Source organism: Meleagris gallopavo, chromosome 9 (assembly GCF_905368555.1).
Source record: "Meleagris gallopavo chromosome 9, MGAL_WU_HG_1.1, whole genome shotgun sequence".
NCBI classification, from domain to species: Eukaryota; Metazoa; Chordata; class Aves; order Galliformes; family Phasianidae; genus Meleagris; species Meleagris gallopavo.
This window is the reverse complement of record NC_139412.1, coordinates 2,024,198-2,046,010: the sequence shown is the minus strand read 5'-3', so window position 1 is coordinate 2,046,010 and position 21,813 is coordinate 2,024,198. Positions and strand designations below refer to the sequence as shown.

Below are 21,813 nucleotides of genomic sequence, written 5' to 3'. Positions count from 1 at the left end.
AGGGCCTCACCGCCCTCTCTGTAAAGAATTTCTTCCTAACCTCTAACCTAATCCTCCCCCGTTTTAGTTTAAAGCCATTCTCCCTCTTTCTGCCACTATCTGCCCCTGTAAAAAGTCAGTCCCCATGCTGCTTATAAAATCGCTTCAGGAGCTGCACTGAGGACTCCCTGCAGCCCTCTTTTCCCCACGCTGAGCCCCCCCAGCTCACAGTCCGGCTCCATAGCAGAGGTGGTTCTCCAGCATCATTGCTTTGTATAATTACACCTCGGCTTCTTGCTGTAAGGTGGGAATAGATCTCTGCGAGGCTGTCCTTCTGCCAAAAGGAAATGGCCCGCAAATTAAAGGAGGGGAGAGAGAGAATGACTTTACATCCAAAAAAAAAAAAATCCAACACGGGATCAGGAAACACGGTTGCTGTGGAGCACTGCACACACGGGGAGGAGCTGGCAGCGGGTTGCACCGTCCCTATTGGGACGCGGGGTTCCGGGAGCAGCAGCCCGTGCCCGGAGTTGCGGGGTGTTGCGGGGCGGGCGTTAGGACCCGGCGGCCGCGGGGCGGAGAGGCCGCATCTCTGCCGCTGCCTTTGCAGCGTTATTCCTCGGTTCCCTCCATGGTGACCGCAGCCCGGAGGCCGCGTTAGGACCGCATCCCGGCGGCTCGATGGCATCCCCCAGGACCATCACCATCGTCGCCCTTTCGGTGGCCCTGGGGCTCTTTTTTGTCTTCATGGGGACCATCAAGCTGACCCCGCGGCTCAGCAGGGATGCCTACAACGAGATGGTGAGGTCGGCGGAGAGGCGGCCGTGAGGCTCTCGGGTGGGGACCGCGACCGCTGCGGAACAACGATGGGAGGGAGGGAGCTATCCGCTGGGCGCGGGAGGAACCGAGCGAGAAGATGCGGGCATCCTCCTGCGCTCCCTGGGAGAAAGCTCCGGTGCGGGGCGAGGAGGATGGGATGGCACCGCTGTTCCCTAAAGATGGGGGAAGGATGGGTGTGGGGTGCGGGGTCTGGGGAGGGACTGCGGTCCGGCCATCCCTGGGCAATGCCCGCCCCGGACCACACTCGATGTTGTGGGTGCTTTACTGCAGGAACAATGGCACTGAGTGTCCCCACCTCACCGGGCTTGTGTGAGATTAATTCCCATCCGTGAGATGCTGTGGGATTCTTAGCGGGCAGAAGATGTTGAAGAATCACTTAATTACTCCCTGTGCTCTGGGAAATGCGCCTCTCCCCCATAGGGTGCTAAGGAAGGGGATGGCAGCGTGTGCATTTATCAGCTGGGAGAATCCCAGAGCAAGAGCAAGGGCTGGCCCTCTGCTCCCATCTGCCTTGGGTTCTTCTCCTGCCCTCCTCCATTTTCATTTTATTCTTTGCAATGGTGGAAAAGTGCCGGTGTAATTCTGGGCCCGTAAGAAATAGTGATGGAAGTTTCCAGCACGTTCTGTTCTCTCCCATCGCTGCACCTGCTTTTCCTTAGCTCTCAAATAACATCTGAATGGCAGCGCTGTGTCTGCAGCCCTGCACACCTCTCTGATAGAGGACAGCATTGCAGAATAACTCAGGAGCGAGAAGTGAGAAGAAAATGTCCAGAAAACAAAGCTCTCCAGCTCCTGCTGCCTCAGTGAAGTTTAGGAATAAGCACTGAGGCTTTAGCAGCATTGCAGAATGCTCACTGCACAGCTTCTCTGGGCTTCTCTGTGGGTTTATGCTTTGCCAGGAGTGAGGCCTACAGGTAGGGATGATCTCCATTTTTATTACAAGGAGGAAATGGAGGCATTCAGATACTGGGCAACAACACCATTCTTAGTGCCCTATGCTGTGATGAGCCTCGTTAGGTTTCTATGCCTTTGCTGCACAGCAAACTAGGGTGATATGTTAAATGGATAAGATGGGGATGAAAACCTGATTTTGCCCATCAGTGTGTGACTTCTTGCCCCAAGCAAATACAGAACCACTGCTATTTACCCAAATGTGCAGTGATTTTATTAGTTTTATTTTCCCATTCAGCAAAAAGCACACACAGCTGTTTGTTTATTGCAATACCAGAGTGCTGTAGGGCGTACCACCAACCCATTGCTTTATCTATCTGTTAAAAACTGCTGCCTTGAGGAGAGCTTTTGTTGACAGAAGTCTCAAAGCGCATCCTCACCTTACATCCACTTGGTCTAAGGATCTTTGTTTGGTAGCAAAAATAACAAAACTGAATATTGTTCAACCACGGCATCATCAGCTTCTCTTAAAATTCACAGAGAAGTGGGGAAGTTCTGTGTGCCCATAATGCAGGTTTTCAAAACTGCTTGGGAAGTAAATGTGCAAACCCACCTATACCTCACGTTCAAATGCAAGAACTTGAGTGCATGTAAGGACAGAGCTTGCTTCTTCCCTGAAACAAGGAGGCAGCTGTGGAAGGAGGCTGGCAGCAGCTCACACTGCTTCTAAATCCAGCATAAATCAGAGGGCAAGGATGTCAAGTGTCTGCTTGCTTTTATCCGAGGAAAGAAAGGATCACAGAGGTGTGCAAGAGCAGGAGCAGGACTCACAAAGGTGAATCTGAGCTCTGATGTGTTGTCTGTCCCACGCTAAGTCTGTCCTGCCCACAAACCCTGGGATACTCTGCGTTGTTTTGAGATGGGAAGTGATATCTTCCACCTTCTGTGCCCTGGCTTGGCAGGGATAAGTTGTGTTATTTAAGGGCATGATACTCTCAGACAGTTGTTTTTTTTAAAACGTGGTTCTGCATTGCTGATCACAACAATGGTAACTTCAGATTTCAGGACAAGGAGTGCTTAACACAATCCTAGCTCCAGCATTGGGTGCTAGCTTGCACAGCTGTTGTCCAGCTCCTGAAGGAGCATTGCAGGTTGATGGAGTGTCAATATCCTTCCATCAGAAGCTTTATGGCTACAGAAAGGTATCATGCCAGTGGGGTTTGTGATGACTGAACTGATCTTGGTATCCCAAAGAGGTTATGGATGCACCATCCCTGGAGGCATTCAAGGCCAGGCTGGATGTGGCTCTGGGCAGCCTGGTCTGGGGGTTGGCGACCCTGCACATAGCAGGGGGTTGGAACTGGATGAGCATTGTGGTCCTTTTCAACCCAGGCCATTCTATGATTCTATGATTGTATGATTCTATGATCTTTACACCATACCACACTTACCTATGTCAATGAAAGTCACCTCTCCCTTCTCACATCACCGCATGATGCTTGATTTCAGAAACGAGCCTACAAAAGCTACGTGCGGGCCCTCCCCATGCTGAAGAAGATGGGAGTCAGCTCCATCCTTCTCCGCAAGAGCATCGGAGCCCTAGAAGTGGCATGTGGCATTGTCATGACACTGGTTCCCGGCCGCCCCAAAGACGTGGCCAACTTTCTGCTCCTCCTCCTCGTGCTGGCTGTGCTCTTCTTCCACCAGCTAGTGGGGGACCCGCTCAAGCGTTACGCCCATGCTCTGGTCTTTGGGATCCTGCTCACCTGCCGCCTGCTGATTGCCCGCCAGCCTGAGGAGCAGCCACCAGAAAAGAGGATGCTGTCGGTGAATGGGGATGAGCAGCCACTCCTCCATGAGGCAGCTCCTGAGAAAGGCAAAGTGAAGGTATCTTAGTGGAGTGAGTCTGAGGAATACGGACCCTCGAGGCAGCTCTCTCCAAAAGCACCCAGAAAAAATTCTTTTCTTTTTTTTTTTAATTTACCTATTTATATTTTTCAGCTGTCTAAATAAAGTTTCACTTGGGGTCTGAGAGATATATGGTATGTCTACACCGTAGTCTTGCTTTTGCTGCTGGCCTGTAATGTAGGAAGATACAAGCTAGCTTTGAGCAGGATGGTTTGGAGGCAGTTAGCACCTGGCTGGAGGAACATTGGCCTCAGCAGGAGCTGCAAAACCAGAGTGTGGGCAAAGACTTGGGCAGCTCATCATGCTACTTGGCACTCCTGAGGTGGGAGTTTGTCCCTGACCATAAGACCTGAGATCCTCAGCAGTGTAAACTTGGCCTGGATGCACTTCTGCTATGTTGCAGCCTCAGCAACAACTGCTGGGTAGAACATTACCACTGCCCTGCTCTGGCTCGTGCAGTCCAGCCTATAGAGTCACCCCAGGCACAAATGGACATTTTTTTTTATGTAGTCAGGCAGGGAATGGACCCTACTCAGCATTCTTGTGTTTGAGGGAGGTGTCCCATAGCCTTTGCTGCCTGTGACCAGTCTGTTGTGTGGTCCAGTGATGCAGGGAAAACATATGATGCACTACTTACATCCTCTTGGATTTCCATGCTTTGCAGAGGCTTTAGAATGGGGCAGTGGGCCTCTTAACAGTAACTTTTTCCCTATTTAACATGAAGCAAAGGTATCTGTTTACCTCCCAACTGAGAATAAGGCTCCCAGCTGAAGGGATGGGAAGCAGAACTGCCTAAAGAATTGCTTTTATCCATTACCATATTCCAAAATAGTTTGCTGCTGGCAGAAAGCATCAAACTCTCCCTTTCAAGAAAAAAAAACTTCCAAAACTGCTGCAACTTCTTGGAATCCATGGTTATTGCTAATAGATGAGGGTCTGAACATGTCTGGGTGTCACACTGTGCATCCCATACTTCAGTGGGAAGGTCTCACTGGGGGAGGTCCTCTCACAAGACCCCAAATCCCTGTGTGTCAAAGCTGAAATCTTATGGAGTGTCACGAGAAGTGTGTTTTACCTCTGAGTTCTGTTTGCTTCTGTCGATGTTTGTCTGGGTTTTTCCTTATTCGTTATTGATGAAAATAAACTTTTTTTTTTTTTGAAATTTGGAGAAAGATGTCCTTTTGGGAGATGCATCTGAAAATAATCTTCCCGTGTGCTCCAACACTGCACCTAAACCAGGCATAATCACATTTAGGGGGATTTCAGAGAAAGACAAGGCGATACAGGATGGAAGCCATGGGAACATTGCTTCAGTACAGAATGGCAGTGAGAAAAGATATTAAATCCACAGTAAAACATCAGTGTTGTATCACTATAAGCATCGGACAGATGTTTGCATGCAGTTGGCTCAAGTCCTCTGCTACAACAGATGCAGCCCAAACACAGGTATCATGCAAAATCCCCCTCCTGGAGCCCCAAGGAGTGACAGATTGTCACAGACAGAGGGCACTGCCAACAGGGCACCTCGGTGGGGCAACCCCTGCTACTCAGAGACCATCCCAAGGTCACCCCAAATGTGCACGCCATTTGCTTTACTTCCTGAAAGGCGCTTCTGCCAGGCCTAGGCCTAAGTTATTAGCACTTTTAGTTCCAAAAAGACAGGTAGATACACCACCAAGCCCAAAGCACACCAGGATGTGCATTCTTCTAAAGTTCTAGGAATTGCACCAACCCCAAAGCACACCACAATGCGTGCCCTGCTATGCAAAGCACTGTGGCATGGCAGCCTTCCCACAGCCAGTTCCCACATCTCCAGCTCAATATTTTGTGTTTGCCACTAGCACAGCTCCTCACCAAAACCCGCACAGACAGCATGAGGTGAATTTAAAGCACTATGTGCAGCACAGACCATTGCTGTGGGCTCTTTAACTAGATGCAGACAGCAAGTGGATTCCCCTTTCTATTTCTCTCCTTCAGAAGAAGGCTGTTCCTGGAGCCGATGATGGCTGACCTCCATCATCGACCCCAGCACCAGCCTGTTTTTGGAAACCCGTTTTTGCTTGCTGGAGGTGATAAGGGGGCAGGAACTCATTTACCCCTTTGATAACATATTATGCTAATCCCGTAACTTGTGATTCTCTGGGCCGACTGCATTTTTTAAACCTTTTTATGCGTTTCCAAACACAACGCCCATCTCCTCACATCTACTGAGCACAACGACTGCGCATGCTCAGAACGATCGGGTGCACAGTCACCGCTTTGCGCACGCGCACACCGAGCAAGACGCGTCCACTCTGAGGCGCTGCGCAGTGCGCGCTGCGCATGCGCATATCCATTAAAAGGCCGTCTGCTGGCAGGGACGCTATGTTGCGGGCAGCGCGCATGCGCGCCGTGTGGCGCGGAAGTTTGAATTGCGGGCGGTTGGAGTGAGGTAATGGTGGCTGGCGGGCGGGCTGGGAAGTCAACGCCGGGGCCATGGCTGCTGGGAGAGGCTGGGAGTGCTGTAGGAACTCGAGGAGAGCCTCTTGGGGAAAAGGTGTGCGTGCTCGGCTGGGGAGGGAGGGGGTTTCTTCTGACAGGAGCTCTCGGTGCGTCAGAGCTGCGCGGGAGCTCTGTGGGCGCGGCCTGCTGCTGCGCTCCTGGAGCAGCTGTCAGCTGTGGGCACGAGTGCCCCGACTCTGTCCAGCGGCTGTGGCGGTGCTTCAGGTGGGACCTGGGCGGGGATCTGTTCGTGGGGTGCTGCACCCAGAAGTGAGTGACAAACCTGAGGGAAAATGGGGGCTCTATCAGCTCCAGAGCTGAATCACAGAATGGCCTGGGTTGCAAAGGAGCACAATGCTCATCGAGTTCCAACCTCTGCTATGTGCAGGTTGCCAACCCCCAGACCAGGCTGCCCAGAGCCACATCCAGAGCCTTGAACCCCACCAGGGATGGGGCATCCACAACCTCCTTGGCCAACCTGTTCCAGTGCATCACCACCCTCTGTGTGAAAAACCTCCTCCCTGAAGAGGGTGTATGAACTGCAAGCCATCCTGCTTTCTTGTGGCTGGGATACGAAACCAATTTCTCCAGCAGTTCAGGGCTATGCATATACATATGCACTGTGCCTAAACCAGGAGCTTGTAGCAGTGTTCTGTGTCTTCTGGGTGAAGGGCTGATCTTGATGGAAAGCAGGGAACACCATTTTTCACTATTGTATTTCAGCCAGAGCTTGGCAGTGTTGCAGTGCTGGTAGCTCTTATGCTTCACTTGGGCCCTTATTGTTTCTATTTTTTTAAACCCTACCTGTTAGATAGAAGCAGACTGTAACAACCTAATTCCTGTAGAACAGGAAGGAAGGGTGTTATGATCCTTTAAAATCTGGACATCAGCTTTCAGGAAGTTGCAGTCTGTTGGCTGACTGTGTTGCTATATAGAGTAATAAGGCTGTTCATGGTTTCCTTACCTATTTAATTTATGTACTGGATTGGCTTTCTTTTTGTATTGTGTTTGCTGTCTGGTTATGTTGGTTTTGGATCAAAACACGGTGTAACACTTCATCAAATGAGCTTTATTTAAAGAACGTTAGTGTTAGATCTTGTGGATTTTTATCATCCCTTTCTTAATTTTAAGAACATTTCTCAATTCAAAACACCTTTGTGTGTGAATTGTTCAGTGACTGACAACTATAAATGATTTGCTGTGAGAACTGCTGTTACCTTGTCCAATATCCTTATAAAATCAGTTTGTCAGGAAAACACCTGTCTTCTTTTTTTGCAGGAAACTTGCTCTTCAACGTTTGGAGGTTGATCTGTTTGCTTCCCCCTTTGCAATGAAGGACCAGAACCCATGTGACAAATGAGTGGAATTCTCCCATCTCAACTGGAAGTCTGAGAAGATGCAACGAAGGCGGAGTTCTAAGCACTCCAAGCGACCTCTGCAAGTTCACCACAGCAATCAGACTGATCTCTCTGCTTGGAGAAAAGGAGGGACAGTGGATACTGAAAAAAGTGCCCAGAGTGATCAGAAAAATGACAATGAGCAAGACTCCCTTGAGGAAGCTCTGAGCTACTTTGAGAAAAGTAAGAGAGCAGATTTAAGATTAGCTACAAAGATTTGTAAAGATTGTTAATGTCTAATGTTTCTTATTCTAACATCTGAGTTTTATAATAGCTTGCTTTGTTAGTGTATTTAAAGATTTTTTTTTTTATTTTGCTTGCTCTATGAAGCTTGTTTAGCTTGGAGAAGAGAAGGCTCGGGGGGGACCTCATTGTGGTCTTCCAATACTTGCAGGGAGCATTTAAACAGGAGGAGGAATGGCTGTTTACAAGGGTGGATGGTGATAGCACAAGGGAGAATGGTTTTAAACTGAGACAGGGGAGGTTTAAGCTAGATATTAAGAAGTTTTTCATACAGAGGGTGGTGAGGCACTGGAACAGGTTGCCCAAGGAGGCTGTGGATGCCCATCCCTGGAGGCATTCAAGGCCAGGCTGGATGTGGCTCTGGGCAGCCTGGGCTGCTGGTTGGTGACCTGCACACAGCAGGGGTTGGAACTGGATGATCATTGTGGTCCTTTTCAACCTCAGGCCAGTCTATGATTCTATGAAGAGCATATCAAGAAGGACTACCTATAGGAGCAATTCAGAGAAGTTGAAAACACTTCAATTTAGCTTCAGAAGTTGTTTCATTGTTTGTCTTTTTTTTTTTCTAGTTCAAGATCGAGTTTCAGTGAAAAAGAATGAAGCTCTGCAGAAACATTTGTCTACTATGGAAAGCATTGCCCTGAAAAGAGGTTTACCCCCTGAAGGATTTGATGTATTGCTAGATGTGGCGCTCAGTGGCAAACTTGGTAAAATGTTTATGTACTGCTGGCATGTCTTCAGTGCACGTCTCCTTCCCCTCTAACCGAACCTGCTTGAGGTGGTACACTTATAGTGGCTGTAGGGTTTGGCAGTTTAGCATAAAAATAATCTTCTTTGCATGCTCCATTATGAATTCTGAGTTCAGATACCATGTGGTATGGAATATCCCTTTAGCCAGCTTGGGTCAGCTTTCCTGGTTCTGTCCCCACCCTGCTTCTTGTGTACTGCCAGCTTTGCTGATAGGAGACACTGAAACAGTTTTGAAATAGTGTAAGCACTGCTCAGCAACAACTAAAACATCATGTGTTATCATCATAGTTTTTCTCCTAAATCCAAAACATGGCACTGTGCCAGCCACCGCAAGGAAAGTTAACTTTATCCCAAGCAAAACCAGGACACTTTCATAACTGTGTTAATGAAACTCACTAAAATTAGAGCATCGCACTGCCAATCAATTCAGCAGCGTCACTGTGTTGCTCTCAGAAATAGTGGCCAGCACTTGTATTTCTAAATTAATGTAGTATTAAATAAAAAGGATGACCTTTCCCTTTCTTACATCCAAGAGAAGCATGCAGGATTCTTTCCTTATTATGCAAGTAATTTTGTTCTTTTATTGATTCACATTGCTTGGCTTATCTTTAAGGCAGTAATTTGCTGGTGTTTGGCTTGCACTCATATACTCTTCTGGTGAAGGAATTGGGCATTAATGTTACCAGAAATGTGCTATTTTCTTTGTCTTGCAAAGAGTCTAGAGGCTGTTTCAGTACTAAAATACTAGATATGCTATTTTCTTTCTTTAATCTGGGTTTTTTTTCCTTTTGGCGATACAAATAGTCCCTAATGGATTTGTATTCAATGTTACTGTAAGCAAAGAAGCTCTGAGTAATTTTGTCTGGGGTGATCTTAACCTAACCATATCAAGGAACCTGGTACGTGAGCAGCATCTGATCTTCAATGGTTTGTTTTGCAGCTGATACGGTGAACACTCGTTTACTGAAGAGCCTGATCCCAGCCTCAGCAATACCAGAAAGTTCTGTTGTTTCTTCTGTATCTTGGTTCTGTGTCAGCAAATGCTCAAACAACATCCAGGTAACTTCATGCATGTTTGTTATAGTTACTGTTTCTGCACAGGATTGATGAGGACAGGTTATGTGCAGGAAGCAGAAATGCTGTGGTTTTAATGTACAAAGTTATCGCATAAACTGCTGTCATTTAGACTGATGGAGAGACCTGTACCTGAAACAGCTGTGGGAGCTGAGGGACACTTTGGAGTTGAGTGGAAACTTGCACAGCTTCTACTTGTTTTATATCTCTGATGTAGAAACCTTTAAGGACAGTCCTTCTGGCCTTCATGTAGGCTGAAGGTTTGCATCATTTTTTAGAGATTAGCACATAATCATTACTGATGGTTTTTTTATGACAGTAGATGTTCTGTCTGGCTTTCTTTCACAGCAGAATTAGTGCTGGTTGTTTACCTGGAGCTGTCTGGTTGTCTTTGAATGTGCTGTAATGATTGTTCCTCTTAAGGTGACTAGTGCCTTGTCTGTCTGGTTTTGCCTGTTAATTTAACGTAAGATGGCTGTTTTCTGTCTGCAGCTGCTTTATCTAAGATGGCTGATCACGATGTTTGACTTCATTGATCACAAGGAACGAATTCATGCCCTCTATGGCATCTTCTTTTCCTTCCTGAATGATGAGAAGTTGGTAAGGAGAACTGAATATACAAAATTTAACAAAATAAGTCTAAGGTAGTAGTCTGCATATTAATAGAATTAGACAGGAATAGCTATAAACTAGAGATATATTTTTTTGGTGGAACTTATTTTCCTCTTCTCCTTTTGGATTCAAAGATTACTGGGTACTTCAGAATCAGAAACAGGAAAGCACTAAGTTGTTTCAGTTTGAATAATGTGGTCTGCTTGTTAAAATGATTTCAAGAATTGATAACCTCATACACAGACACCACAGTGTATGCTGCAGTGCCTGGAACAGCGTTTATAGGACATCAGATAAAGTCCTTTTACTCCTGAGAAGGAAAAGCTGACTTGTGTACCTGGGGCAAAAAAGAACCCAACAGCCTTGTGGAGAAATGTTTATTGAATGATGAGAAATCCAAATCTTTGTTGGTTTGCAGCATAGCTTGAATAAGAACAGGTACTGAGGAGCTTTGTGCTGTAATGTGTCTGTAAAATCTGGGCGCTGGGATGCTGAAAAAACTAGATTCAATTCAAGTTAAGGTAATACTGGAATCGTGTTAGGCACAAAATTGGTACTATTCATCCAGTTGAGAATACTTTGGGGTTAAGACTCAAAGTTCTGATTTTGCTGTCAGCCAAATTTTCAATTGTCTAACATCAGTTGTAATCTTTTCAGGAAACTGGATTTAAGTTAAATTTTCAAGTAGCATTTTCAGGTACAGCTGAGCCAGACTCAGACCATTGCAGCCTCTGTTGTAGTTAGCATTACTGTGATATTTTTACTTAAGGGTAACTTTTGCTTTGGAAACTTTCACTGCTGATCTCTGAGATACACAAATCATTCTCAAAACCAGGACGAGAGGTCACTGAGTGGTCTGATTACTATGGAAACTGCACATAATGGACATCTGTTATCTAAACAAAGTTGCTATATGTGACACATAGGGACATGCTGCTTCCTGTGGGAAGTAAGGTAACCTGCCCCTCAGTTGAGGCAGCAGATGGAATGAAGCAGTATTAACTTGTGAAGCCCGTATGGAAGGGGTGTCACCTTCAGTGTATCCTGGTTAGTGGTTTGCATCAGTAAGACAGGTTCATTGCTGCCTTTTCTTTGCAGTGTCCCTACATCTGCCACGTGCTCTACCTGCTGACCAGGAAAGAAAATGGTAAGAGTCCTCATTTGTGTGAGATGAAATACCATTTTGTTTCTTATTCTGTGTACTGGTGCTGCCATGTCTTCCAATGGAGCTCATACAATGACCAGGCAATGCAGTCAAGGAGGCCTGAGCTACAATTCTATCTGATTTGTACCATACTTGATGAAGCAGAAACCTGTCTATTAGCCCAGCAATAATACTGGCTGGTCCTGCTTTCTTTGTCATACCAATAGAAGTTGTATCTCATTTTCACTTAAATGCTAAATAAAAGTGGTGGGTGTTTTTTGTTTTTTGTTTTTTTTAATTTCTAATGTTCTGAATTGTTTTTCCAGTCAAGCCTTTTCGGGTCAGGCGACTCCTTGATCTCCAAGCAAAAATGGCAAGTTCATTTCAAATCTTGTAGAGGCTGAAACTGTGCTGAAGGGTGCAGCTTCTGAGTGTCCTTATAGAGCAGAGAGAAGAGGCGAGCAGCTTAAGCTGGGATTAGGCTTGGAACAGTAGGCTGTCATCTTTCTAGCACTTAAGCTTCCAGAATTCTCATATTGTGGTTTTTTTTCTGTTGTTGTGAGCGCATGCAATGACGTGTACAGAACTGTTTTATAGAGATGTGGTAGAGCAACTTAGTTTCACTTATCTGTTACCTTCTTTAATTTCCTGTTCCAAACTTTATTAAAAATTACTGGGAAATATAAGATTGTGTGGTACCTGCTGCCTTTCTGTAAGAAACTAAAATTGCTTTAGAGGTAATTACAGTTGCTAGAGAAGAATAAGTGGTGCTACGTAGTTACAGTAACACTTGGAGCATTTAATCAGAGAGCTGTAATTTTTTAATAGTTTTTATGCTAAATTTCTTATTAGAGCTATGACAGTAGAAGTCCTTTCTCCTAATCCCTCCCTACAGTATTTCACTGACAGTTTTTCTCCATTATATACCTCTAGTTACTTACTGATGTGTGCTTGTGAAAGCTTTCAGTAATGAGAGTTTTTCTGCTTTGTAAATACAATATTTGATATCTATATTAAAAACATATCACATCTTTTTCCTCCTGTTCTCTTGACAGGGTATGCAACCTCATTTGCAGGCTCTGCTATCACTTTATAAGCTTTTCTGTCCTGAGCTGGTATCCATAACCCTTCCTCGGAAGATGAAGGTGAGGAGTCAGATTAAATCTATCTGGAACCAGTACTTATGACAGTATTTGTGATGAGCTTTCTGCTTGTGCTGTAGCATGATTTAGTGGTGAAGATTAATTCTATTTCCTGGATGTTCCTATGGTAGTTTGGGACTTGACTGGAGTTGAATGTAAATGAAGTGACAAAAATAAGTTTTGTGCAGAAAAGATGTTGGACCTAATTAATTCACCCAATTTCATTTTAGCCGTGATATCTGATTTGAGAGCTCAATTACTCACTGAGTTGTTTGGTTTGACTGAGTTCAAGAAGTCTTCCTTATAACTTGTACAAGCATTCCTTTGGCATAGTTTTATTGTAGCGTGTACTCGAGACTTAATCTATGGACAGATGATTGATCTTAATAAAAACTATAAATATTGGAATTCCCTTATGAAAAAGGGGGTGTTTCAGAAGGAACATGAAAGTGGAACCACTGAAGTACAGTTAAGAGATAACAAATGCAAAGAGAGTAACTTGCTGTCAAATCCCAGCTTCTTGGTCTGTCAGGCAGAGATGAGTGTATATAAATCACTGTGATGTCTGCTGGAATAGAACCTGGTCTTTCTGTTGCTTTGTCTTAATTTGGCTTCTTGCATACGTGTCTGATTTTTGTTTTCAGACTTTTTTCAAGAATGCAGACGGCCCATGGAAAGCAGCAATCAACGCTGTGAGGCAAAGAAACCAGGCCAATTCTACAGTGCCCCAACTACTGCTTTTAGACACAGCTCAACCTCACTCACGAAAAAGAGTAGGTTTTCCTCCTCAGGAAGCTGCCAAACAGCTGTTTTCATGATGCATAATGGCAGATAGTGGGAGCTGGGTTATTTCAGAGCTCTGAAGGGTGGGATAGCCATGTGGAAATGCAGCATACCCGCTATAATGGAAGCCTGGATGCTTTTTTTTTTTTTATAACAGGATCTTTGTGAACAGTGAGCACAAGTGCGCAGCTGAGTCACTGCTGTTTGTTTGTTTCTTTTCCACAGAAATGGAATACCCAGTTGATTGTACCTGCAAGCAGTGCCAACGCACAGAATTCAGTAGTGGGTAGGAAAATGAGCCGTGTTGATTCATTCAGTGCTAACAGATTTTTTCCAGTGGAGCAGCTGCGGACCTTTCCCCAACTTCTACAAAATATCCACCGCCTGGAGGTGAGTGGCAGGAAGGTCTCAACAAGCTCTGTGCATGCTTTGGAGAAAACAAAAGACTTTTGTCTGTGACTTCACAGGTATCTAGTGTGTGGGCAACCTAATTCAGAAAGAGTCCTGAGGCTGGTGAGCAGGAGGCCTGGAGGATGATCTTTCTACCAGTGAAGGACTGGACAGCTCTGATAGCATGAGAGCCTGTGGCAATTTGCAAATATAAACACTAAATAACTAGTTTGGTTTTGTTGCCCCTGTTTTTGCAGTTTCCTTCCCAAATGGGCTCAGTGCTAACAAACCCGTTACTGCTTCACTACATGAACTGCAGCAAAGATGAATCTGTTTATCTGAGGCTCTACTATTGGATGGGACAGACTCTTCAGGAAGGTAGGAACTTAACATAACCTCTCATAGTGGGGTGGTTAAGGTTGTCTGAAGCTTTTCACCATTTGATAATAGTACTTTGCCATTTGGATTTATAGTGCCAGTTGTGTAGTACTAAAACAAATACTGCATAAGAGTTGAATTTAATTTCTGGCTTTGCTTATTCTTGCTGTGCTCTTGTTCAAATGCATTACTCTCTCCTCTTCAGAGTGCACCTGGTGTGTAGTTGATAATAACCAATATGAAGAAGAATTCAAAAGCTTCCTGGAAACTGCCTACAAGGCAGAGTGTTTCTTACAAGTAAGTGCCTGCTATGTGGAAAACAAGGGTTTCGTGAAGTTCTTTAAAGTACATTTGGGAGTTATGTGCTTCCTGGAGTTTAACTAAGAAATGGCAGTGTCTGAAGTCACCCAAAGACTTTTTAAAAATACACTTTCCAATAGAGAGCCAATATTCTGGAGGCAACTGTGATTTCTACAGGAATGGTAACTTGAGTGTCCTGGAGAATTGCATGAAGCAGGTGCAAACCTCTTCCTTCTCCAGAGTGATCTGGAGATGAATTTCTGAATGCTCACCTTCTGCTTTCTAGGAGGGATTTCCTTCCTGTGAGGAGTTCCTCTACAGGAGTCTTCCTCTCTGGGATGGTGTTTCCTGCCGATCACAAATCCTCCAACTCATCAGTTGGATCCCCCTCAGTACCTTCTCTGGTATGTGTTGCAGATCTTTTGCATGAGGTTGGACAGTGTCTGATCCCAGGGGAACAGTTTAAGCACAGATAGCATGCTGCTTTCTTCTTTATTCCAGAAATAAAGTCACAACTCTGCGATCCCCTGGCACAGCTCTTCTTCACGTCATCCCTTTACTTTAAGGTAACTTGAGTGAGTGGCTATTTACTTCTAATTGGTGCTGCATCTGCATTTGTATAAAGTGTAACAATCTGAAGGGCTGTACAGGAAGAAGTCTGTGCCCAAGCATGGGTAAAATGTTCTTATGATGTAACTTCTCTGGGAATTTGAGTGTCTTTTAAGATATCTTATTTTTTGACTGGAGGCACTGGATTTAGAAAAGATTGTCTGATAGTATGAAAGGCAGTAGCTGGCTTTTTTTTTTTTTTACTGCAGTTCTAACAGAATTTGAAACTCTCATTCTCCAGCAAAAACTACGTAATGTATACACTCAGTTTAAAGGGAGACCACAGATAATCACTTCTCTTTGAGAAACTCTTGGTACATTTCCTTGTATGCTTTAATTCTCAGGGCATCCTCTTTAGTGTTTTTCACTTCTGTAAATTTTCAACAATTTGACTTTTTTTTCTTATCCTACAGTGCAGCGTTCTGGAGAGTCTGAAAGAGCTGCTACAGAACTGGTTAAACTGGCACGTGGTTCAGCTGGATTCAGAGTCTGATTCTCAATTCAGTTCTTTGTAAGCTTGTCTGAAGCATATCTTGATATGCCTGTTACCTAATGCTAAGATCAGGTGGTAATGCTGTAGTGCTTCTGCTATATTGCAAGCTACCTTGAGGGTCTTGGTTTTTAATTCTGAATTAAAAATATTTTTATAAATTATGCATTGAAAGCTGTTATGTCCAGAACTCAAGATTCTTGTAACACTGACAGCTGGGTCATGCTTGTAATTGTAGGTAACAATCTATTACTGGATATACTTAAAAGTACAATCCCAAGTAATTGAGGGTGGCAGGGCAGAAAAATAACTTAGCTTCTTTGTCTGTATGTTTGTACCTGTTGTGAAGAGGCGTGTGTGGTAATATTCCCTGTGTGCTGCTGCAGGAATACCACCCTTTCTGGACTAGTGAATGGGGTGGCTGAACTCATCAACTTTGTGGGATGGATTTCTACTGCTGCGTTGCACTTGGAGAAGAGTCATACCTTCTTGCTGTACTTCATCCTGGATTTCTATGAGACCGTATGTGTTCTGTTTGCTTTGTCTATCAAAATCCCATTTCCCTGAGGCTGTTTGCATCTTTTTTTCTGGCTGGAATATGAAGTCACCTTCCCAAATATGGTTTGATAAACTTTGATTAATTGCTAGAATGTTCTTTAAATGTTCCATTATAGTTCTTGTCCCAGCATTGAATAGTGTTAAATCTACTCTCTAGCTTCCCTGCATCTTCTCTGTAGATGTGTTTACTGCCTGGTGAACTCAGCCATGCCATTACTGCTCTTACAACTTGGATACCATTGCAAAGAGTTAAGGAAGCAATGACAGGGCTGGGAACTTCTCGTAACTAAAATGTTCATTAAGCATGCAAAACAAATGGGCTCTGTTTTAGAGGGGTCTAAGTAAATGTTACCCAACAAGCAACCAAATACCAGCATTATGGGATATTTAAATGGTTGAAACAGACTGAGATGTGAGCTGAGAGTGGATAAATGCTTTGTACCTGAAGGAAATGAATAGAAGGTTGGAGTGAGACAATTCCTCTTAGATCAAGTTGATGGAGCTGGCTAGAATGCAGCATCGTGCTCTCTTTTGCTCCTAGATGTTTGGGGGTTTGTTAATGGCAGTAATAATCTGCCTAGATCTGCTGGTTTCCTGCAGGTGTGTGACATATATCTGAAGTACAAACTGCCGTTGCTGATTATGCCTCCTGCTGGAGTTTTCTACCCAGCGTTGCTCAGCATGGATTCTGTCAACTTAAATCAGCTCTGCTACATCATGTACAGGTACTACAAATGGTGTGGGCTGTAGGGGTTTCTCTTGTTGTCTTTTTTGAGTTTTTGAAAATGAAATTATTTGGGTCTATAAATCTGGAATTGAAATCTATACTCTTTCTCCTTATGTAAGGCAAAGATCAAATGTTGTGTCCAGCTTTCGTGGTAAAATATTTTATAGCTTTAACTTGCATTTTTGTTCCCCACTTGGTTATCCTAAATGGCAGCATTCTGACCTTTCCTAGTGTTATCAGTAATATGTGAAGGAAGGAGTCTGATATAGTTCTGAGAGGATTTATGTTGCTTAGCAACAAAGAGCTTGCAATCATTAGCAGTTAAGCATTAAACTTCTTAATCCTGTGCTCTGACCAGCAGATTTGGATTTTTCCTTGCAAATACTGTGCTGAGTAGGAAGCACTTTTGCCACCCTGAAAATGCGTGGGAAATTTAGGCCTGCCTCGTGCCCGCAGGTCTCACAGAAGCACTGCTTAGCTCTGCAGGATCCACTCCTACTGTTCTTGGCCCTGTTAATTCCAGTGGCTGCATCTGAGGAGAGGAGTAGCCAATTGCTGACAGCTGGCGTAGGGCTCTCCATGTGGCTTTTTTCTCTGAGGAGTCTGCAGGGTAATTAACGTGACAGGATGCTCTCTGGGAAATGAGAGGAGCTAGTGCTTATTATATAGAACAACTGTCAAGTTGTGTTACTTCCAGTGACTTCCGTTTCTCTGCTTAGTGAATGGAAGTCTCTCCTCTTAAAGATACACTGCATTTTTCTGCTCATTTCAAGGCTATGCTGATTCTTGTGTATAGGCTTTCTGAAAGTTTGTCTCTGGCAAGCTCAGTTGTGTGTTACTCATCCAAGACATGAACCCTATCAGATTCATCCTTACTCCCTCAGGGAAAACTGAGTCTGTACCAAGTGATCAAGTCCCTTTGATTTTCCTCCTCTTTTGATCAGCAGAGGAAAACTTGATGGTCTCTTGAATTAAGAAAACCTTCCTTCGCTCTGTGTAAACACTTCTCCAGTGCTTTTCTCAGCATTGGCAGATAGGTGTCAGTAAAACTAACTCTTGTTATTTGCTTTGTTTTAGGTATAGAACCAACTTGATAGCTGCAAAAGAGAACGAGATGAGTAAAAAGGTATCTGTTGTGTTCTAGGATGGACCTTAGTAAGGAGCTGGGTTTAGTAAGAGGAAGGCATTTTGATAGTGTTCGTAAGGGCTGCAGGGAACGTGCAGCTGCTCAAAGATTCTTGTTGTGGTTTGACCTGGTAGGCAGCTGAGCACCACACAGCCATTCATTCATTCACCCCAACCCTCTCAGTGGGACAGGGAGAGAACTGGGTGGGGGCAAGAAATGGAATTTTACAGAAGAGATAATAAAAACTATTTGCGAATACAGAAAAGGCACAGAAATAATAGTAATGATTTTTTTTATATTTACATATCTTATGCATAGCCAGTTACTTTCCACTTGGTGAGTGATACCCAGCCAGTCTCTGAGCAGCAGCAGGCTTCTTTCAATGCCACCCCTCCTCCCCCCAGCTCCAGCCAATTCACCCCGTGTGTCATATGACAGCCAATTCACGTGATGTCATGTGGTGTGAAATATCCCTTCTGGCCAGTTTGGCTCAGCTGTCCTGGCTCTGTCCCATCCCAGCTCGTGTACCCCCTTACTAGAGATAATACAAGAAGCTGAAACATTCTTGGCTCCACACAGTATTGCTCAGCAGCAACTAAAACATCAGTATGCTATTGACATAGTTCTCTTGAAGCCAAAATATAGCATCATGCCAGGCACTTGAAGAAAATCAACTCTGTCCCAACTGAAACCAGGACAATGCATTTTTGACTGTTTTTTCTTGTCCCTTAGAAAATACAGCAATTCAAGTTCAGTAGCCAGACATATCAAGAGTATAACCAGTACATCATAGCCATGGTGGGTTGTCTGTGGACATCCAGTGCATTCCAGAAGGATAATCATCCTCAGGGCATTTGTCTGGATGATGAGTTGCTGAAGAAAACTGGAGTGCAGGAATACAAAAACAGCTTCAATATTGTCTACCACCCAGCTCTGATGTGCTATGCTGTTGACTTCCTGCAGCAGGTAATGTTGTAGGTGAATACCTCGGCCTTTGGCAGCACCAAATGGTGCAGTGATCTTTTCTCTAAAGAGTCTCTCAGTGTTGGCTGAGTAAAAAACAGCTCAATGTTGATTTGTGCATTTTCAGGATACAACTAAAATGGATAAATAATGAAAAAATGAACTAATTCAGTAACCTGCTTCACAGAATACAGTGCATGACTTAAACTTTCAAACTCCCCAAAATGCAGAAATGCATAGTTCAGTTGTATTTGGGTACTCGCAGCAGAACTTGTAGCTGTGCTTTCTGGCTCTTGCTTTGCCTTTTGAGACTGGTCTAAACAAATACACGTAGCTGCTTCCAAGTACAGGAGGAATCACGATGTACTCTAACATCCAATGCAAGTTCTATCAGCTGAATTCCAAATGCCCTCACGTTCCTACTGTTAATGAACAGTGGAGGGAGCAGCTTGCCAGAGTTCTTACTGTTTAAGAAGTGCATGTTGCTCTTAGAGATCGGCTTTGTAGGCCATCCAGGAGGTGCACAAAGCTGCTGTCTTGTTGCAAGGATTGCTGGCAGACTGCAAGCATGCTCCTGGAATGAGACATGGCAAACCCTGGGTTAAATATGAAGTGAAGAATACTGGTTAGGTACACTACAAAATTGCCTTGGCTTACATGCTTAGTGTCTTGAACCTGGGTACTTTGTTACTGCTGGCTTAAACCCAAGTTTTCCCTTTGCCAGATGAAATTTTTTTTAATACAAGTTGATGAAACTATCTTCTTTGGTCTTTCTCCTGCTATAGCAGAACTGGTATTTCTTTTTTTTTTTTTAATCTAGGTCCTTTTTCCTTGTAGCTCTTGTAAGTTTTAAAAAAGCCCAACGACATAATTCTGAAGAACTCTTCCATTCTTCTCACTGCAACATCAAGACAAGAAAAAATGTTTAGCTGCAGTGCTTCTTTTCTTAAGAACTTCAGTGCTGAGCACCAGAGGGCACTGCTCTGCAGCACACTTTGAGCACACAAGCACTAAGCTGACTGTCAGTATCTTATCTCTTCCTGCCTTGTTTCATTGAGGTTAATTATTTACCTACTGTTCGTGGAAATCCTAGAGTCCCCAAGGTTGGAAAAGACCTCTAAGGTCATCCAGTGCAACTGTTTTGCAGGGATGCCTTTTATGCTGTGTGGATAAAGTTGCTAAAGGCATTGATGCATATCTCTGTTGCAACCCAGTAATGCTGCAGCATGAGTCTCCTCACTGCCTTGCCACTGGTGGACTTGGCCAGGTGTAATGCTGGCAGCTCGTTCTGAAAGAATTCAATATCTCTGACTGACTTTGCATACCTAGAATTCCTGATTTATGAGGGGAGCAAGCAGTGGCCTGACCATGCTGGATGTTCTTTTGATATACATACTTGACGCTGTTTTTTATTTTCTCTCCTTAAGGCCTGGCCAGATGATACCACCTTCAACTTCAATCTAATTAAGGTAAAAATGCCTGTTTTCACAAAAATAAGGAAACTTTTAGCAGCTACTTGGTAGAGATTATGGGGGGAGTGAGGTGGGGGAAGGAGAAGCTGATCAGCTTCAGAAATGCTGTACTTCTGGTGTGCTTGAAGCAGAATTTCTACTACCAATGAACCTACAGAATATTAAATTTGAGATGAATGTGTACCTTTGTGCACACTGAACAACTGTTATGGCAGTTTGTTTCCTTTCCTCTATCATGGTGTGCTTCAAACCTGATCTGGAAGAATCACCCTGTTAGTGACGGAAGACTTGAAAATCCATGTGAATTTGGTCTTTCACATCTTTGCTGTTGATCCAACAGATGTTGCTCTCTTAGAATTGGAGTTTATGAACATCTTTATTGGATAAGATCATGATTTTTTTTATGTTCAAGCTAAGAACATGAAATGTGTAAGTGAAAAGTCTAGGCATCTGGGTACAAGGTGAGACCCCTGGATACCTGTTGAGTGTTTATGGGCCAGGATGGTTGTTGTCAAACTGTGGCAGGTTAAATTTGTATAATTCTTCAGATTGGCTTAAGAAAGCCAAAGCTGTGTCCTGCACGTCTGCCTTTTCTTTTCTCCTTTTTCAGGGGAAGAAGTGGAACTGGTATCTGAGATATCTCTATGGGCAAGGTTTAGAGGGCCTGAAGCTCTTCATTGAAAGCAGCATCAATCGTGTTTCCAAGGCCTCTCAAAGTAAACCAGAGGATGAGAAAGTGTGACTCTAGGACTTGTTGGAGCCTTTCTGTCATCTGGAATAGGGAAACAGAACATTAGCAGACTGTGTCAGTAATTCTTGCTTCCTCAGAGGAAAGAAACAGAGCAATTATGCTTGCCTGCATTTTCGTGCTGGCATCTGTGTTAGGAAAGCAAAAATAGAGAAGGAACATCTTAGGCTGTTTTGGTTCACCAGCACTGAACCCCCTTATTTCCTGCTGAACTTCTTTAGCCTGAGGCTGCTGAGCTGATGTGATATGTAACATTCCTGTTTTTCATCCTCATTTTTCTTTGTTGGAATATCTGAGGGGAAAAAAACATTTTCCATCTCAAAGCTGCAGCGAGAAGTGCTGCCTCATTTAGAAGACACATTGCTATGACCCTCCTCTTTCTTCCCTGACAACTTGCACAGTACCCTGGACGATTGATTTTATGCTAGGCTGGAGGACTGCATGTTTCCCAGCTCCCTGCTGTGCTGTGTACGTGCTGGCTCATAACAGGATGGCCAAACTGACCCTCCTGAACTTCTGAGTCTTCCAGAAGAGACTTTGTGATACCTTTGCTTATAATGTTCATGTAATGCAGTTGAAGAACTTTGTGCACCACTGGCTTACTGGTGACCTTCAACAGCTGAACAGCATTGCCACTGGCTCACCATTTCCTATTGATAAGCTTTCCTTCTTGTGTTTTTAGTTCTATAATGTTGTATATTAAATGTGTACATATATTATGTATATTCTGTAAAAATACTTCAAAAATGCCATTTTGAAGGATCTCTGCTTTTAAAAAAATGCATCCTCTCGTATTCTGTTTTAATGC

At 44.1% G+C, this 21,813-nt stretch overlaps 2 protein-coding genes across 4 annotated transcripts; both read left to right on the top strand.

Moving 5' to 3' along the window:
- Positions 1-240: 240 nt before the first annotated feature.
- On the top strand, positions 241-4,780 carry TMEM35A (transmembrane protein 35A). The gene is made up of 2 exons (XM_003205607.5): positions 241-780; positions 3,220-4,780. Exons 1-2 carry the CDS (start codon positions 661-663, stop codon positions 3,604-3,606), a joined length of 507 nt encoding a protein of 168 aa, XP_003205655.1. The 5' UTR covers positions 241-660; the 3' UTR covers positions 3,607-4,780.
- A 1,175-nt stretch (positions 4,781-5,955) lies between these two features.
- CENPI (centromere protein I) lies at positions 5,956-21,728 on the top strand. 3 transcript variants are annotated; one of them, XM_085230615.1, is made up of 21 exons: positions 5,956-6,049; positions 7,378-7,679; positions 8,309-8,446; positions 9,430-9,548; positions 10,056-10,163; positions 11,274-11,322; positions 11,646-11,692; positions 12,375-12,464; positions 13,106-13,234; positions 13,470-13,634; positions 13,892-14,012; positions 14,218-14,309; positions 14,599-14,716; positions 14,814-14,878; positions 15,335-15,432; positions 15,798-15,933; positions 16,570-16,694; positions 17,774-17,822; positions 18,555-18,788; positions 20,213-20,254; positions 20,868-21,728. In XM_085230615.1, the coding sequence occupies exons 2-21, from the start codon at positions 7,496-7,498 to the stop codon at positions 20,997-20,999; spliced, it is 2,241 nt and encodes a 746-aa protein (XP_085086741.1). In that variant the 5' UTR covers positions 5,956-6,049; positions 7,378-7,495; the 3' UTR covers positions 21,000-21,728. The 3 variants fall into 3 exon arrangements, with proteins under 3 accessions (XP_085086741.1, XP_085086740.1, XP_085086742.1); XM_085230614.1 differs by having other exon boundaries at positions 6,027-6,154; XM_085230616.1 differs by lacking the exon at positions 5,956-6,049 and adding an exon at positions 6,349-6,369.
- Positions 21,729-21,813: the final 85 nt, after the last annotated feature.